A 15758-nucleotide genomic window follows, 5' to 3' on the forward strand; every position below is an offset into this window, starting at 1 on the left:
AAAAATATTAACCAAAACAAACTTTAAGCCATGCAAAGCTTTAATTTAGCCATGTAATGAATACAAGCTTCCCAGAACAGGCACTGGCAGGGGTGCTTGTGCACATGGCACCTCTCCCTGCTTGCTTCCAGTGATGCATGAAAAGGGCTGCCTTTGCAAAACATTTCCTGTCTATAATGCCTCCTGATGCTTACGAGGTCACACTTACAATTATCAGCTGTTACACAGAGAGGCAAACCACTTTTTTATTCCCCACCTGCTACTTTTTTGATCCGTCTTTCATTACCAGCTTTCCTTCTGTTGTCATATAACAAGTGTATATAGACCAGCAGCACTAGAGTCCACCTCAGACAAGTCCCTCAAACCAATAAATAATCCAGGGTTGAACCAGAAGTAATGACTTGACTCATGTATGAGGATATCAGGCTCAGACCTGAAAACCCTGACAGCCATCTCTGCTGTCGTTCCTGGTGCTATTGGTCCTCCCAGTGGCCTGCTGATAAGGAGCACAATTGGTACAGGCAGCTCTGACTTCCTGGTCTGCGTGTGCATGTGGCAGCCAAGGCACAGGACGTGGTGCTGTGGCTGCACTCCACGTTTCCTCCTGGGGTTTGGCACCTCCTGTCTTGTCTTTCTGAGTGACTGGAGGGGAAGGGAGGCAGTTCCAGTTCCTGGACTACTGGAAGGACTTCTGAGCTCCAGCTTGCATTTTCCCTGCTCAGTGAGGTGCTACAAGAAAAACTTCTGCCTAGCATGGCTGATAGGTAAGAGAAAATCATACTGATCTCTAACATGAAAGAGCAGTTGGGAACAGGACATACTTGCATGGGAGACATGTAGAAGGGAGTTGGGTGAAATGCAGTGCTATTTGTATTCAGTGAGTTCTAGAACGTCCCTTCAGCCTGAAAAAGTGGCGAGGACTGTAAAGACAAAAGAAATATAAACGGCTTTAGCTAAATAAGGGAATGCTGAGATTTTGCTTGGATAGAGCTGATATGTAGAATCAGTCTTCACAGTCTGCACAGAATCTTGATGGTGTTTGCAAAGCAGCTGCTCATTGCCGTGTTTGTCTCTTGTAAAGGCTTTTTCATTTCCACCTACAAAACCCGCTGTATTGTGCTTTTGTGTTTCAAATACTGAGTTTATCCTAAGAAAAGCATCACAGGAGAAAGACAGGCACACTGGCAGAAGTGGAAAACCGAGAGAATTGCTTATCTCTTCAATTAAACCTATGAGATGACAGCAGTATTTTGCATCATTTGAAATATCTTTTTTTAAGTGATTGAGAACTTCTTTTAAATGCTTGCTCATCAGACATTCCAAACTCTTACTTCTCTACACTGAGATTAAAGGTTTTTTAATAATTGGATTCTGTTCAAAGGTCCTCTGAAGATAAATTTACTTTAGAGAAGATGCTCGACCAAATCTCCTTTTCCCTTGAAAGGCACCGTGTGACCCATTTGCAATACGTGTTTTTCTTGCTTTGACTTTATTGACTTTCTCACATGACTTTCCACAGATCCTTCTTACATTCTCTCCACCTCTTGAGTCATTTCTCATTTACAGCAATAAACACCTTCTTGCTGGGGAATTGTTTTATGCATAATGAAAGTTTCATGCAGGAAAATGACTTGGAAAAACAAGCACATCCTCTCTAGATTTCATGTTTCACTTGATATCTATAACAAGGTGCAAACATTAACTTCTTTTGCTCTAGTTGCACTGGTGTTGCATTGGGTACTATTGCAGAGACCTTCCCCAAAAGCTTTTTTAGCTCTTACAACTGCAGGCCGAGTGTTCTTGGTTTTGGATGGTGCTTTGTGCACGTAAGGACCTCTGAGCAAGACTGCAGCTGGATAAGGTCCAATTGGGCAGATTTCTTGCATAGATCAAAGTTATTCTATGAGAAAACACCAGTCTAACAGCTGAGAGGCTTCACTGTAAGCAGGAGGCTGAGAATCAGTGACAAAAAAAAATCTGTTTTGAGTGATATATGCAATTATATTGAAAATCAGCACAAATATGCAATACTCTTTCTCAGGAAAGCTTTACTTAAACACTGCGTGTAATGGATTTGCATAAAGATTTGCTTTTTGCATTTGTCCGACCTCGTACATGTAAGCTAAGTTTATGGTCCTTTTTTAAAGCAATAATCTCAAGAAAGAGCTTTTACAAGATGCCTATGTAAGTTGATAAACGAGTTCTTTGCTTTGGCAGGGATATATGTTTCTTTATTGAATGTGTAGAGGTGCTCTGCTTTGTTTGGAAATTAGAGGGACAATAAAGCAGAGAGGAAGAGTCCACAGTAATGTTGTGGTAGCACCTAGCAGAGAATCAGGACAGAAAAGATATTTATTTTATAAAATTAAATGCATGAAATATTCTGTAAGATTTCTAGAGGAGAAAAGATCTAGCAAAGCCCTACAGTCCTTTACAAATACAGGACAAATCTGTAAAGAGCAGACCAAGAATAAGCAGAAGGTATTGAAGGGATTACAGATTTCCTGTGTAGAAAAGAGACTTTTTTAAACTAAAATGCATACATACTAAAATATATGTTTATAGAATACTACACATAGAAGAAAAGAATATTGACAGCTCCACTGAATTTTCACATACATTGGATACATTGGATTCCTACCCACCACTGGTAGTTACTTCCAAGGTAAAGAACGTATTGAAGATGATACGGCAGCACTCATCAGATGGAATGAGCTGATGCAGAGGAGCAGAGAAACCAGGAGTCCAGAAACCAGGAGGAAAGTGATGCAATAAAATTAGATGAGTCCAAGGGAACATGTGGTTCCCTTCTGGAGTTTGAAAACCAGCTCTTTACTGTTCTGGGAACTTGCTGATCCTGTTTCTGAGACTTCAGCCAAGCTGTTGAGATGAGCAACTTTCTGCCTAATGTTGGTTTGTGAGCTCTTCTGAGAAGGAATTCTTCTTATGACCCTGGAAAGAAGGTGGAAATACTGCTGATATCAAATAAAAGCAAAGGTGGTGGTGGCCTCTGTGACAGGTTGTGTTGCTGACTCTTGTGAAGCTGAGAGGCTGCACGGCCTGTGTCGATACCACAGTGCCGCAGACACACATCTGCTGTGCAAGCAGAGCCAGGGGCTTGGGCAAGGCCAAACAGATATGCATATAAATACATCTGCTCTGTGACAGCCTCCTTCTGGTGCTCTGCAAGACCTATGCAAAAACTGTCCTTTTAATGCTAGCAACAAACATATCCTTTGGTTCCCATATACTAGAATTTTTAGTTCTTCTCCTCCATTGGCACCTATTCAAGTACAGATCCAAATACATGTACAGATACAGATCTTGTATATATACCATCCGTCATCTTGAGGTAACACAGAGCCTGAGCCAAAACTGAAGGTCGGTGTCCCAACACAGCTGAGGTACACGTTGGCTCAGAAGTCCCATTGCAGGCAGACCTGGGTCTGGTCACCAAATATGACAGCTCTCAGCCATGCCCTGCTGAGACAATTTGCTTTCCCCACTAAATAAAACCGGATATAAGATTAATATCATACATATTCTTTATGCTCCTTAGCTGCTGTAGCTTATCCTCTGGTGAACTAATGCAAACTGGCTGTTTCTGGCCCTTAACCATAGGATATGAATTCCTTTGGGCAACTGGCTTTCAAGGAGTTAAGTGCAGACTGCTTATGCTTTTCAGGATTTTAATCCTGGGTTGTTGAGCTCCATCCCACAGCTACTCAGACAATTCTGTAGAAAAAGTCTTGCTCAATATTTGTGAAAAATGTTCCATCTCTCCAGGCACTGTTTGCTATCTTTTGTTTCCTGCTGAAGCATGTAGCTTAGACTAGTATCTTCATATCCATCCACAAAGTACAATCCAGGACAGAAGACACACGATGTCTTGCTGTATTGCTTCTCAACTGATATCCAACTACTTGATTAATGCCTTTGCTTCTGCAATGCCTTCCCCCCTGCCAACAACAGGGTGTGCCTATCTGGCTCACTTTCACTCTTCCTTGCTTTCAAGCTGCCTTGAATCTAGGCTGCCAAGTCAGAAAACTGTGATCTTATCACTACACCTGCTTGCTCTTTCTGCTAGAGAGCATGGAATCTGTCACTGGTCAAAGGATGCAGCATGTGTCTCCATCCTGACCAGAACAGGAGAATAGGACAGAGCAATTAACAAACTGGAGGCTCAGAGCTGGACTTGAAGATGCCTTGGTCTGATATAAAAGTATCTGTTATTAAAATCATTAGAGATTTCTCAAATGATTGTTTGAAAGACAAATTTCAGCACTTCTTCATAACATCTGCTTTGGAGGAGAAATTTAAATTTATTGGGGTGTTCTCCTCTAGGCATTGATGCATGTGCAAACAATTAGTTCAACTGTCATTTCAAGATTAATTCACCTCTCTTTCTTCTCTCTCTTCTTGGTGGAAAAGATCTGTAATATTATCTCTTATTGTGGACATAATGCCCTGGACCTGAAGCTACCTTTGGGCAGTTCATCACAATAGCAAACCTTCTCAATTCTTGTTGGTAGGTGGATGGATAGACTTCTGAAATCTGTACACTACTATGCAGGACAGAAGTCCAATAAAATCAGGAAGGGACCAGTTTGGATAGATTTATAAGAAATATTTGAGGTCAGTGCATGCAAGGATTTTATTGTATACAGACACTGTGTTTGGAGTCATAGTCCCCCTTCATCCTTCTAGCTTCATGCTGGGATAACTATGCATGTGGGTAAAGAAAAGCATCTCTAGTGTGGAGAAAGAGTGTATATAAGATTACTAGAAAAGCATCAAAGAGAAAGTTCTTTGCCTTCTGTTTTCCTGGGTGGGTAACAACCTTCTGCTTGCTTCTGGTTTGTACACAGAACCCTTCCCAATGAAACAACACCATCTTATTTTTATTTCACTGCATGGGAAGTACAGCATGTTACTAAGAACTTTGTTAAAATGTGTTCTAAAAAAACCTTAAGGTAGACTCACGTTTTCTTACAGGTTACCTGCATTCTTTAGATATTAAAATTGACCATAAGCTCAATGGTTTTTAGAGCAGATTGACAGAAAGATGTGGGGACAAGAGAAAGCCCTCCTGTCGACTTCTTTCAAAAAATAATAGTAAATGTCTTCTTTAACATGTGCATTTCTCCGTATTTCTTGGCAGGAAGGCCTTAAATCATGAACTTTCTAAGCTTTTCAATGAGATGTGGGATATGGATGTTAATCGTTTTGCACCTGGGAAAGATTATGCAATTGAACTGCAGGTAACCAATTGCTAAGTGACATGAGGATGTGCAGAATGGTATTGTAAGAAAAGTCTGTGAAGCTGCCTTTTGCTAAATGAGTTGCTTATGCTTCATCATTTCTATTAATGACCTAGGCAAGACTTACAAATGATAATTACTTAGGAGAGGGAATAGTGCAGAGAACTTGTTAATGTTCCACAGTACCCAGAAGCTGGTGGCATCTCTCGGGTGTCTGTCCTGAGCCCTCAAATATTCATCTGTGATGAGAGCAAACTGTGATAATGCAGATGACATGCTCAAGGTCAGGGCTGCCCTTCAGCTGGACCTAGGCAGGCTGAAGAAACATCATGAAATTCAAGAAGGACAAATGCAAATGAAACAAAAAAAGTTGTGAAATCTCCTTCTGTGAATGTTTTCAATATTCAACAGAATGACACCCAGAGCAATATAGTCTGAATTCAATGTTAACCATACTTTGAGCAGGACTAGAGATGTTCTGAGGTCTCATTTACCCTGGATAATTCAGTGCATATGGTTATGTGTGTGCATCTGTGTATGAATGCTTGTGTGTGCAACCTGGGTAGCTTGCATTAACAGACAAGTGGAGGCAGGTTCCAAGACATTTCTGAGGGAACGAGGGAGGAAAATGAAGAATTCCTGGTTCTCAGCTGGAGTGTGGAGAGTGGAGTAGCAGATGTGTGAGAAAGGAGGGTTTCAGGGTTGTTGTTGCTCCTGATGTTGATAATAAAATTGAAAGAGACTTACCTCTAGCCAAAGTGCATGCAGGGAAAGCTCTCTCGCATGCTTTCTCCATTTCACAGAGCAAGGCTCTAGCTTCTCCTTGTCTGTGTTAACTTGCATGTATTCATCTTTTCTCTTCCTTCCTTAAGAATGCCTTTTTTGGAACAGAAACTTGAAAATCGTTGGAAAGCCACATCTGTTTTGGATGTGCTTATTGGTCACATTAATTAAAACATTTGCTTTTAAGCAATCAACCAGAAGTCTTTGAAAATTTTGGAGCACAACCATGCATGAGTCCGAAGATGACAGAACAGCACAGATGCCTCAGCTCCACCCTGGCACTGGGGCAGTTGCTGGGACAGTGGTCAGAAAGAAAGAGAGGACGAAGGCTGAGCCTAAGGGAGCCACAGTAGTTATTGATACATTACAGGGATGCATCACAATCATTTGTGAACGAGAGTCAACAGATAAATTTCAGTCTTCTGCAGTGTCAGAGATTATATCTTTCTTCATGCTGGCAGATCTTCAGTAATATCTTTCCTTGTTTTGTAGGACAACAGTTCCTAACATAAGACCCTGACAGGATAGTGCTTTTTGTTTTCATTATTACAAAGGCAGCTGCTGTCTGCTCTGAGAACATTTTACTTCTGTTGTTGTTTCATTCTGGTGTTTCTCCCAGGGAAAAGCAGATGCTGTACAGCAAGGTGACAGTGCTGTCCGGGACAGTGCGGCCAGACATCTGTTTCATTACGTAAATGAAGAACGCCTGAAGAATACAAAAACTTTTGCAAGTGAGACCTGTTCTTTTATTAATGGTGGAAGTGACATGAAGAATCTGTGTTGGTTTTATGTGTTTACCTAAAACATAACATTGCATATAATTTGGATGATCAGATGAGCAGAAAATGAGGTTCATCAGACTGCATGTCATTTGAAGGTAGTCTCCGCAGTGTTTACAGTCTCGGTGTCAGGAAGAGCACCCTTTTCTGCTATAGTCCAGATCTGAATTTCTCTGAGGCTCTCCAACTGCAAAGCAAAATGGATGAAAGTCTTGTCATTCCTTTGATGTTATTCCATGTACTGAAAAAGATGTTAAAGTCATCTTTCCTCCTTTGTTCATAGCTCCTAGCACTTCAGACAACATCAGATTCACAGCTACCTCTTGCGCTCCCGTTAGGGCTATATTTCAAGCATGCAAGCATGTCTATCAGTAATGTTTCCTTTCCTGGCTTTTCTTTTCCTTAGGTGGGGCTGCAGTATGTTGCTCAGCCGATCAAACAGCTGGCATAATGAGCACATGCTGTGTTCCCATACTCCTCACTGAGCTCACAATCCAGCCCCTCATGAGCACAGCTAAGTACTGAACCTGAGCTACTTCAGCTCACTAACCTGGCAGAGAATTACTTACATTTTGGAACTCAAGTGGTTTTTTTATTATCTTATTGTGCTGAATCTATCTGCTGAATCCACTGGTTGTAGACCAGGGGCAGCTGAAGTGATGGGAGGCAGTGGGTGGCAAGAGGGGTGCACCAGGGAGAATAAAATCATCCATTCAGTGGCTGTGAGCTCAACCTCAGGTCATCTTATGTAGGTTCATGCTGAAATAATGCCTGCAAAGCCTTCTGCTAGCATAATGCAACTTCATAAGAATCAGTCTGTAATTTAGGTGCTCATATATATAAATATATACATATTTAATTTATTTGTTTGAAGAAGCTCATTAGCGTTTCAGCCAATTATTTCCATTAGGGAGTACTGAGGTGTTTAACCTAAAAACAATTGATCTGGTACTGAGCCACTCCAGTGAGAATGAAATCTGACACATAAAGGAACGTCCTTCCTTCCCTATTATATGACAGCTTTTTATAATGACTCTAAAAACTGGATCACAGGTACAATTATGTCTTTTTCATCATAAGTTTCTGTTTTTTTGAAGCCTTTATTTCCTTATTGGACAATTATGGGACATCAACTGGAGTAGAAGAAGTAGTGACTCTAGAAGAAATAGCTGAAAACAATTGCTTTCTTGATGCTATCTTAATGACTGGAGTAATGAAAGTGAGTAATGAATTCAGTTTTTGTCACTGAAGACACTGATTTACAGACACACATATCTTTGTTTTCTATCCTTCAGCTAGCTCATGAGTATCTGCTTAAAAAAAAACTAGCAAAGCCAAACCTTGTTGATTTCAAGCATCAGCTCTATGACATCTGGTTCCAGCTCTATCCCAGGAAAGAAGGAGACAGGTATGTCTAATGAATCTCTACACTATTCTGATTTATGCAACTGCAAGCCTGAGTTCATTAATTACACACTGAACTGGAAGGCAGTCTCAGGATGTGGCCTAAGGCAGTGTACACTGGTCCCACGCAGATCATGTTAAAGACTTACTGATCAGATATTAATGATGTTGACCCTTGGGGTGCAGTGCTGCTGACTGAGATCCAGGTGGACTTGCTATCTCTAGTCACAGGCGTTCAAGTGCAAATGTTGATCCACTTTTCAATCCACTACACCATCTGCTTTTCTAAACTATACTTCATGTGTTTGTCCGTATGGCTGCTTCAGGAGATTGTGTCAAAAGCCTGACTAAAATCAGGATAAGCAGCAGTGATACATCTGTGGCTTTTACTAACAGTCTTCATCATCAAATAGAGTTTTAGGCTTTGTGAATAGACTGCATTGGGAGTTTTGTGCAAAGCAAGAAGGAAAACCCAACAACCCCCAAACTAATCCTGACATATCTACTGTTCACAGATGAATCTAGACAAGCTTGTGCACTTTTCCTTTTACATTACTGAATTTTAACTACTTAAACAAATAAAATATGTATGTATTATTATTTTTTTTTATTACAGACCTGATTCTTGTGGTTTTGAACATGTTTTTGTTGGAGAAACAAGGCACGGTAAACAGATCTTAGGTTTGCACAACTGGGTGCAATTTTATCTTCAGGAAAAGCATAAACAAATTGACTACAAGGGATACATCACTCGGAAGAATAAAACCAGGGTAAGAATGAGCAGGGTGGCCCTGAAAATAAGATCAGTGGATGCTCAGAGGAAAAGTGAGTTAATGAATCAGGGCACCAGTGTTGAATTTTTCCCTATATATGTCTAGTTACAGCTGCAGTCACTGACAAATACCCTCTCATCCTCTTCCTACCGTCATCTGTGGTTATTGTACATGCAGCAGGTGTCTGCATTTCTGGACCCCTTCAAGGTATCTTTGTGCCAAAAGGCTGGGAGCTCAGTTATTCAAACAAAACAAAGTTCACTGGTTTAAACTGCTTTCCATCTATTGTCCTCAGAGGTGCAAAGTTAACCTAGGTGGGAAAGGTAGAGCAGTTTAGAAGTTGTAGAACCATGAACAGGAAGAATTGTACCTGCAGTCCAGAATCTGATGTATTGGAGATTATTGCATTGTTATTTCTATGCTTTCAGCCTGATAGAGATGACCAAGTTTTGAGCATCCAATTCAGCTGGAAGGGCTCAGTCAAACCAATTGGAAGCAGCTTTATTGGTGTCAGCCCCGAATTTGAATTTGCCCTTTACACCATCATTTTTCTGCTGTCTGAAGAAAGAGTCACACGTGAAACAGTGAAGATAGAAGAATATGAGCTACAGATTGTTGTTTGTCGCCATGGGCGCCACATTGGAACGGCATATCCAGTACTCCTCAACACCAGTAATGAAGACTAGTAGGCACAGTGATCAGGCAACATTTCTTCCTTTCTTTTTTGGTGGAGAGGAGGGAGTAAATTGATGTGTTGTTTTGTACAATTCATTTCTAGTATAAATTTATGAGTTGTTCCCTTTTGATTTGCCGTGAACTGTTGAATCAATAACATGCCACATTGAAGTGTCTGACCCACCTTGAAATATGCTTGTTTTCAGATTAAAGTCTGTGTTAGACTTGTATCAGCCTTCCTGAATGCATTTTACTTCTCACCAGAGAATAGAATTTAGAAAAGATCACAATTATTTCTCTTATTTGTTAGCCACTGCATATTTGAAAGAGCAGTAATCACACATCTCTTACATTTTCCCTTCTAGACAGGACCTTTGGTTTGGAACAATCTGAACCACAGCATTTTGGTTTTTTTGGTTTTTTTTTTTTTTTTTCCCTCATCTCCTCATTTCATTAGAGGTTAATTTCAAATGGAATTTTACAATTGCAGTGCCTGGAATACGCAGTAAACACGTTCAACTGTGAGAATGATCATCAGATCAATGGCAAGTCTGTCACTGCATCCAGGTTTTGGCCTGCTTCCAGATGCCACAGTAGGCTTTATCTCACCTAACTTTAAAAGTCCCTGATACAGGCACACCTGTTTTGCATTACAGTCAATGATGTCTGCAGTCACTTATCTGCTTGTGTAATGTGTGTTAAGTTAATTGTCCTGTATAATCCATTGACAATAATAAGATACCACTGGGAGCGCTGGACCTATTCCTGGTCATGATCACTTGTCCTGCTGATGCAGATGTTTTCTTCCAAAATGCATTCAATAGTCCAAAGAAGGGAATATGATAGATTTCCTTATCATGGCAGTGCAGACACAGGCAGATGTTGACACACTCTGGGAGAGACCAGGATTGCTTAAATATTCACATCCTACAATTACTTTTTCCAAAAAGTGAGGAAACTCCTGACGCATATTTTCTCTCAACACATGATTTGCAAATTTCTGCACATAATTTTCATGAGTTTGAGTGCTGAAGTTGTAAGTCTAGCTAACCAAACCAATTCTGGGAATATGCAAATTAAGAAAAGAAACATTCAGAGATACCTTATTATGCAAGGTGGAGGCTGACATACCAGTGACAGCAAGTTACTCTTGTTCCAAGCACAAAAAAATTATTAAACATGGAAGAAAGTGAGTAGACATAGAGTCGCTACCATGGAATATTTTCTGATGCCTCTGGCCAGAGACTTCCACATGATGTTGCCAGACCACTGCATGCTCATTTCTGCTCTTGGTGCCTCGCATTGGTACTGGAGTGCCCTGCAGTAAATGCTTTACTGTATTTTCTTTGACAGAAAAACCACAGACACCAAAAAAAAAAACAAAGCAAGCAAACAAACAAAAACAGATGATGTTATAATTGGATGATAAGATTATGCTACAAGAGATACGTATAAAGCTAGCTTACACGGAGTCAAACAGCCACCCCCAGTTTCTGCAATCTTCTATTTTTTGAGGTGTAACAGCATTCAGAAGCCTCTGAAACTTGTAAATCCATCCTAATAGGAAAGAGCGTACACTGCTGGGAAATTGCTACAGAGCATCATCAGGTCTCAACAATAGCTCAAGTAGTAGTAATAAAAGGCAACAAATAAATTGCACAAATTCTTTAAGGTAATGTCAAAGAATAATTGTTACATTTTCAGTTTACACTGACAAAGTAATTAGATCTGCATCATTCTCAAATTATGATTTCTGTGCAATCTCTGACACCTCCAAGCCTAAGCCTAAACCTAAGCATAACCAGTATAGACAGCTCTTAGCCAGAGGGGGTCAGATGCTCACAGGGAAACTGACTTTATACTACAGAACCACAGAAGTTGTTTTCACAATAGAAAGTAAACTAAAGATGTAAATAAGTGTGAGAATCAAGTGTTGTTTCTGCATTAGAATTGTATAATATTATTTTTATTTTATGATCTCCGCTATCATAGTTCTTTTTGGGAGTCCCTCTACTTAACTTGGGGAAGATCTCTGATAAGTTTACATCACTTATCGTATAGACGAACCTTCCCAGGAAAGCATACTCTGTATATAGGTGTATATATGTATATTTTGCCACATACACTACAAGAATATCCTGCATGAGAGCAAACCAGAGAACAAGCCATGGCATGCCCGAGGAAGCGCCTGAAGAGACATTGGGAAGGCCTGACATCATCCCCCAGTGCTCTTTGTTTAACGGTGATGACTTTAAAGAAAATCACCATATCAATAGGACAAGGAGAGCACCGAGACATCTTGGAAACAACAGGATGACTACTGACTGGCACCAGATAACAAATAAATTAACAAGTAAATAGCAAATGTAAACCTTCTGATAAGATTGTGAACCTGGAGTACCCAGCCATTGGGGAAACAGGGGAGGGGGGAGGTAAGGGGAAGAAAACAGGGTATAAAGGCTGTCATGTTGTGTCCATAGGCGCGCTCCTACTTGTGGGACGCCCGGCATTGCAATCGCGAATAAATTTTGCTTTTATCAGAGATACCGTCCTGACAAAATTACTTGGATATTTCCAACAATTTGGGGGCTCGTCCGGGATTATTATCGCCTCTTTGAGAGTTTCCCTACTGCCCTGCACAGGATAGGTGCACCCCGCTGATTTCAGCGGTCCTGTCTGGGTGGTGGGGTGACTCCTTGGTACGGCCGATAAAAAAAACCGAGACTGTTTCATAAAGGACGGACTCTGTAAAAGCCAAGGGGGAGGTAGGCACGGGTGTTGGCCATTGCGACCCGGTAACTTCGTGCACGGACCAAGGTAAGGGGATTTAACTCTTTCCTTGGGGGTCGGTTGAGACTCTTGAGTGTGTGTGACTGAGACGCGCTGTCAGTGCGAAGCGAGTGCTGAGTCCCGACCTGCGGTTCCGCTGTCCCGCGAGGGGCACGGCCAGGGACGGACGGAGCGGCTGTGTTGGTGGAAGGAAGAGTCTCGGGAGGGAACTGTTGGTGTGCGGTACCCTGTGCACTTGACGAAGTGCCAGCAGTACACCCCTATTAATCCGAGACAGGAGTATAGTACTCCTGAGGGATTGGGCCCAAAATCCGAGAATCAGAGTGTGGTAACCTGTGAGGTGGGGAGTTCACAGTAGCATTCTGGAGGGATGGGTAATAGGAGTTCCTGAGAGCAGGAAAAAAAAAAAAGGTCCCCGGAATGGTGCCTAGAGAGAGCCAGCCCCTTGGGAGAAGTGTTTCAAAATTGGAAAATAATCCCAAAACTAGGAAAAGAACAGGAAAAAAAAAAAAAAAAGTTTAAATACTGTATACAGTAGAGAGCCACTACAAGGAAAATCATTATTTTGACCAAAATAGGAGTCTGAAGAAAATTGGGCCTATCAGACTTTGTATTTATATGTAAACAGTAAGACTCCTTTTTCTGAAACAGAATTGGCTTAGGTCGCTTAATGAGTGCAAGAAGTAAAGAAATGTGCCTCGCGAGGAGTCCAAGTTCAAAGGAAATAGGAAAGAGAAGCAGAAAGATCATAAATGGGATCCCTTAGATAACTTCCCCCCCTTTAATTTCTAAAGCAGTGCAATTTCTAAAGCGGTGGTGACCTCTCCAGAGGAGGAAAGTGGGTGCTGCTGATCTGTGCAGGATCCTGGAGAGAGGATGCGCTCTCAATTACTGAGTGAGTTGGAGTAATGCGAATGGGACCTGGAGAGTTTTTCTTTCTCTAATACTAACCTTACTAATACTTCACTTTGTCCTCTTAAGGCAGTCTTAGGTAAAAGGGAAATAGGGTATGGTAATGCCTGCTGTTTTTACTAGAAGTTAGGAGTTGCAAGAAGAATTCCTTTACTGAGGATCCTATAAGTGTAGCAGAACAATTAGATCAATTTCTAGGGCCTAATTTGTACTCATGGATGGAAATGATGTTTATCGTTGATATGTTGATTATTGGAGAAGGAGGCTGGCAGCTATGCAAGTGTGGGAAATGAATACAGAGGGAAGGTTGAGCTCTGGAGGGAGGCAGAGAGAGGAAGGATCCTGAGGATAAATTGTACTGATTATTGTCACTGTCTGTGTGATTGTTAAATGTTTATGTCCTGAAGGTGTTGTGTTATGTTATGTCGTGTACGAGGCTGTTATGGAACAAGGGGTGTCTAAAGTGATATGAGAAGACCCCTTGGGTTGTATTTTGGCTCACTGGAGAAACATTGTTGGTGAGCCAGGGGGAATATTGAATAAGAAACCAGGAACGTAAATGGAGTAATGGGACTAGTTTTATAATTGAGTATCCTAATCATGAGACCAAGTGCTGGGTGTTTGTGGAAGTTGAGGAATTGTGTTGTTTGATTTGTGGATTTTGAAGGCACTAGGAGAAACTGTCTTAATGGTATGTGGAAATGGAATTGTTAATGGTATGTGGAAATTATATGGAAATGCAGTTTTTAATTGTATGTGGAAATGCAGTTTTTAATGGTATGGAAATGCAGTTTTAATGGTATGTGGAAATGCAGAAATGCAATTTTAATGGTATGTGGAAATTATGTGGAAATGCAGTTCTTAATGGTATGCGGAATTGCAATTGTTAATGGTATGTGGAAATTATGTGGAAATGCAGTTTTAATGGTATGTGGAAATGCAGTTGTTAACGGTATATGGAAATTATGTGGAAATGCAGTTTTTAATGGTATGCGGAATTGCAATTGTTAATGGTATGTGGAATTGCAGTTGAGGGTACAAATAGTGGAATTGTGGAAAAACAAACCAACAAAAAAAAAAATGGCAAAAAGGTTAAGGAAAACAGTGAGTTTGGGATATTAGAGTTGGGCCGGCACGAGAACACATCCCCGCACCCCCCCCCCACTGCGGCTTGTAAGAACAACTTGGAGTGGGAGAAAGAGCTGGGGGCTGGAGCCTCCCGCTGTGATGTGAAGGGTGCAGTGCTTGTGAATGGGGACGGGACGGGACATTGGAAGTGAGAATAGCCGGCATCTGCAGAGCTGGGGAAACCCGATATCCCAGTGTGAGCACTGGAAGCCTGGGGAGAGAAGGGGGTGAAACTGAAATATAATGTTAGTAATGGCTGTGATGATGAGAGTTTGGAAAGTGAAAAGGGTTTGGGAAAAACAAACTGAGGAAGGCAAAGTTGAGCAAGGTTAACAGGGATGTCCTTACCTAGAAGAAGAGGTAAGGGGAGCCTGGAAGGGCTCAGGGAGAGTTCCACCCTGCCAGGACTGAAAGCAGCAGGGGAAGCAGGCTGAAGAGGTTTATTTTCTGGTACCTCTGGGTGCGTCTTACTTACTATTACCCGTAGATGATTTTTGTAATAGTAGTAGGAGCTACTGGCAAGAGAACTTTACTTTTTTTTGGACCAAGTAAGTAGAGGCTAGGAGAACAAGTAGGAATATATAAATTCTTGTACATGCCAGGTTCTCCAAAACGATTATTTGGGCATGACATGTTAGAATAGTTGAATGTAGAGATCAAATTCAGTAGAGACGATTAGAACTACTTGTCAAGCAAGAGCAATGGACTGAAAATTTTAAGTCTGGCTTTAACACAAACTGGGAAAAGCAATGTTGTACTCCCAGAAGTTACGTAAATCCTACATTGGGTATACACAGGATTGCAGGCATCAGGGATGCCTGGCAGAGCCAAAAATGCAGCCCAATGAAAGTTAAGTTAAAGATGGGAGCCAGCCCAACCAGGGTAAAGCAATGCCCTTTGAGGATACAAGATTGTAGGAGGATAAAAGAAATAAAACTTATTTTTTTTTAATTTTGTATTACTAATTGGATAGAAATCCAAATACAACACCCAATCTTGCAAGTGAAAAATTGGATGGCAAGAGCTATAGTTTGGTACAAGATTTGAGGGCAATTAATAGAAAAGTTGAATATATACAACATATGGTGTATATCTTTATTAACCAAGTTAAGGAATAAGCAGGTGGAGTTTACCGTTCTGGACTTGAAGTACACCTTTTTCTGCCCGGTTTTGCAAAAGAAAGTCTAAAATTATTTGCCTTTGAATAGGAAAACTCAAATATGGAGAGAAGAAAAAAAAAAAAAAAAAAAAAA

The 15758-nt window shown here is 40.9% G+C and overlaps 1 protein-coding gene across 1 annotated transcript; it reads left to right on the forward strand.

Moving 5' to 3' along the window:
- The first annotated feature begins 573 nt into the window (after nt 1–573).
- Nucleotides 574–9910, forward strand: LOC122169162 (poly(U)-specific endoribonuclease-like). The gene is made up of 7 exons (XM_042835056.1): nt 574–764; nt 5162–5261; nt 6664–6775; nt 7921–8042; nt 8119–8231; nt 8844–8997; nt 9429–9910. Exons 1-7 carry the CDS (start codon nt 754–756, stop codon nt 9684–9686), a joined length of 870 nt encoding a protein of 289 aa, XP_042690990.1. The 5' UTR covers nt 574–753; the 3' UTR covers nt 9687–9910.
- Nucleotides 9911–15758: the final 5848 nt, after the last annotated feature.

The sequence above is a fragment of the Centrocercus urophasianus genome, unplaced genomic scaffold (genome assembly GCF_019232065.1).
Source record: "Centrocercus urophasianus isolate 14NV4802_14NV808 unplaced genomic scaffold, USGS_Curo_1.0 seq_5, whole genome shotgun sequence".
Classification (NCBI taxonomy): domain Eukaryota; kingdom Metazoa; phylum Chordata; class Aves; order Galliformes; family Phasianidae; genus Centrocercus; species Centrocercus urophasianus.

What these genes read in the sequence shown, in the direction of transcription:
- LOC122169162 (XM_042835056.1), top strand. An exon ending in CCCAGGAAAGAAGGAGACAG is followed by an intron (nt 8,232 to 8,843) that starts GTATGTCTAATG and finishes TTTTTATTACAG; the next exon opens with ACCTGATTCTTGTGGTTTTG. An exon ending in CTCGGAAGAATAAAACCAGG is followed by an intron (nt 8,998 to 9,428) that starts GTAAGAATGAGC and finishes CTATGCTTTCAG; the next exon opens with CCTGATAGAGATGACCAAGT.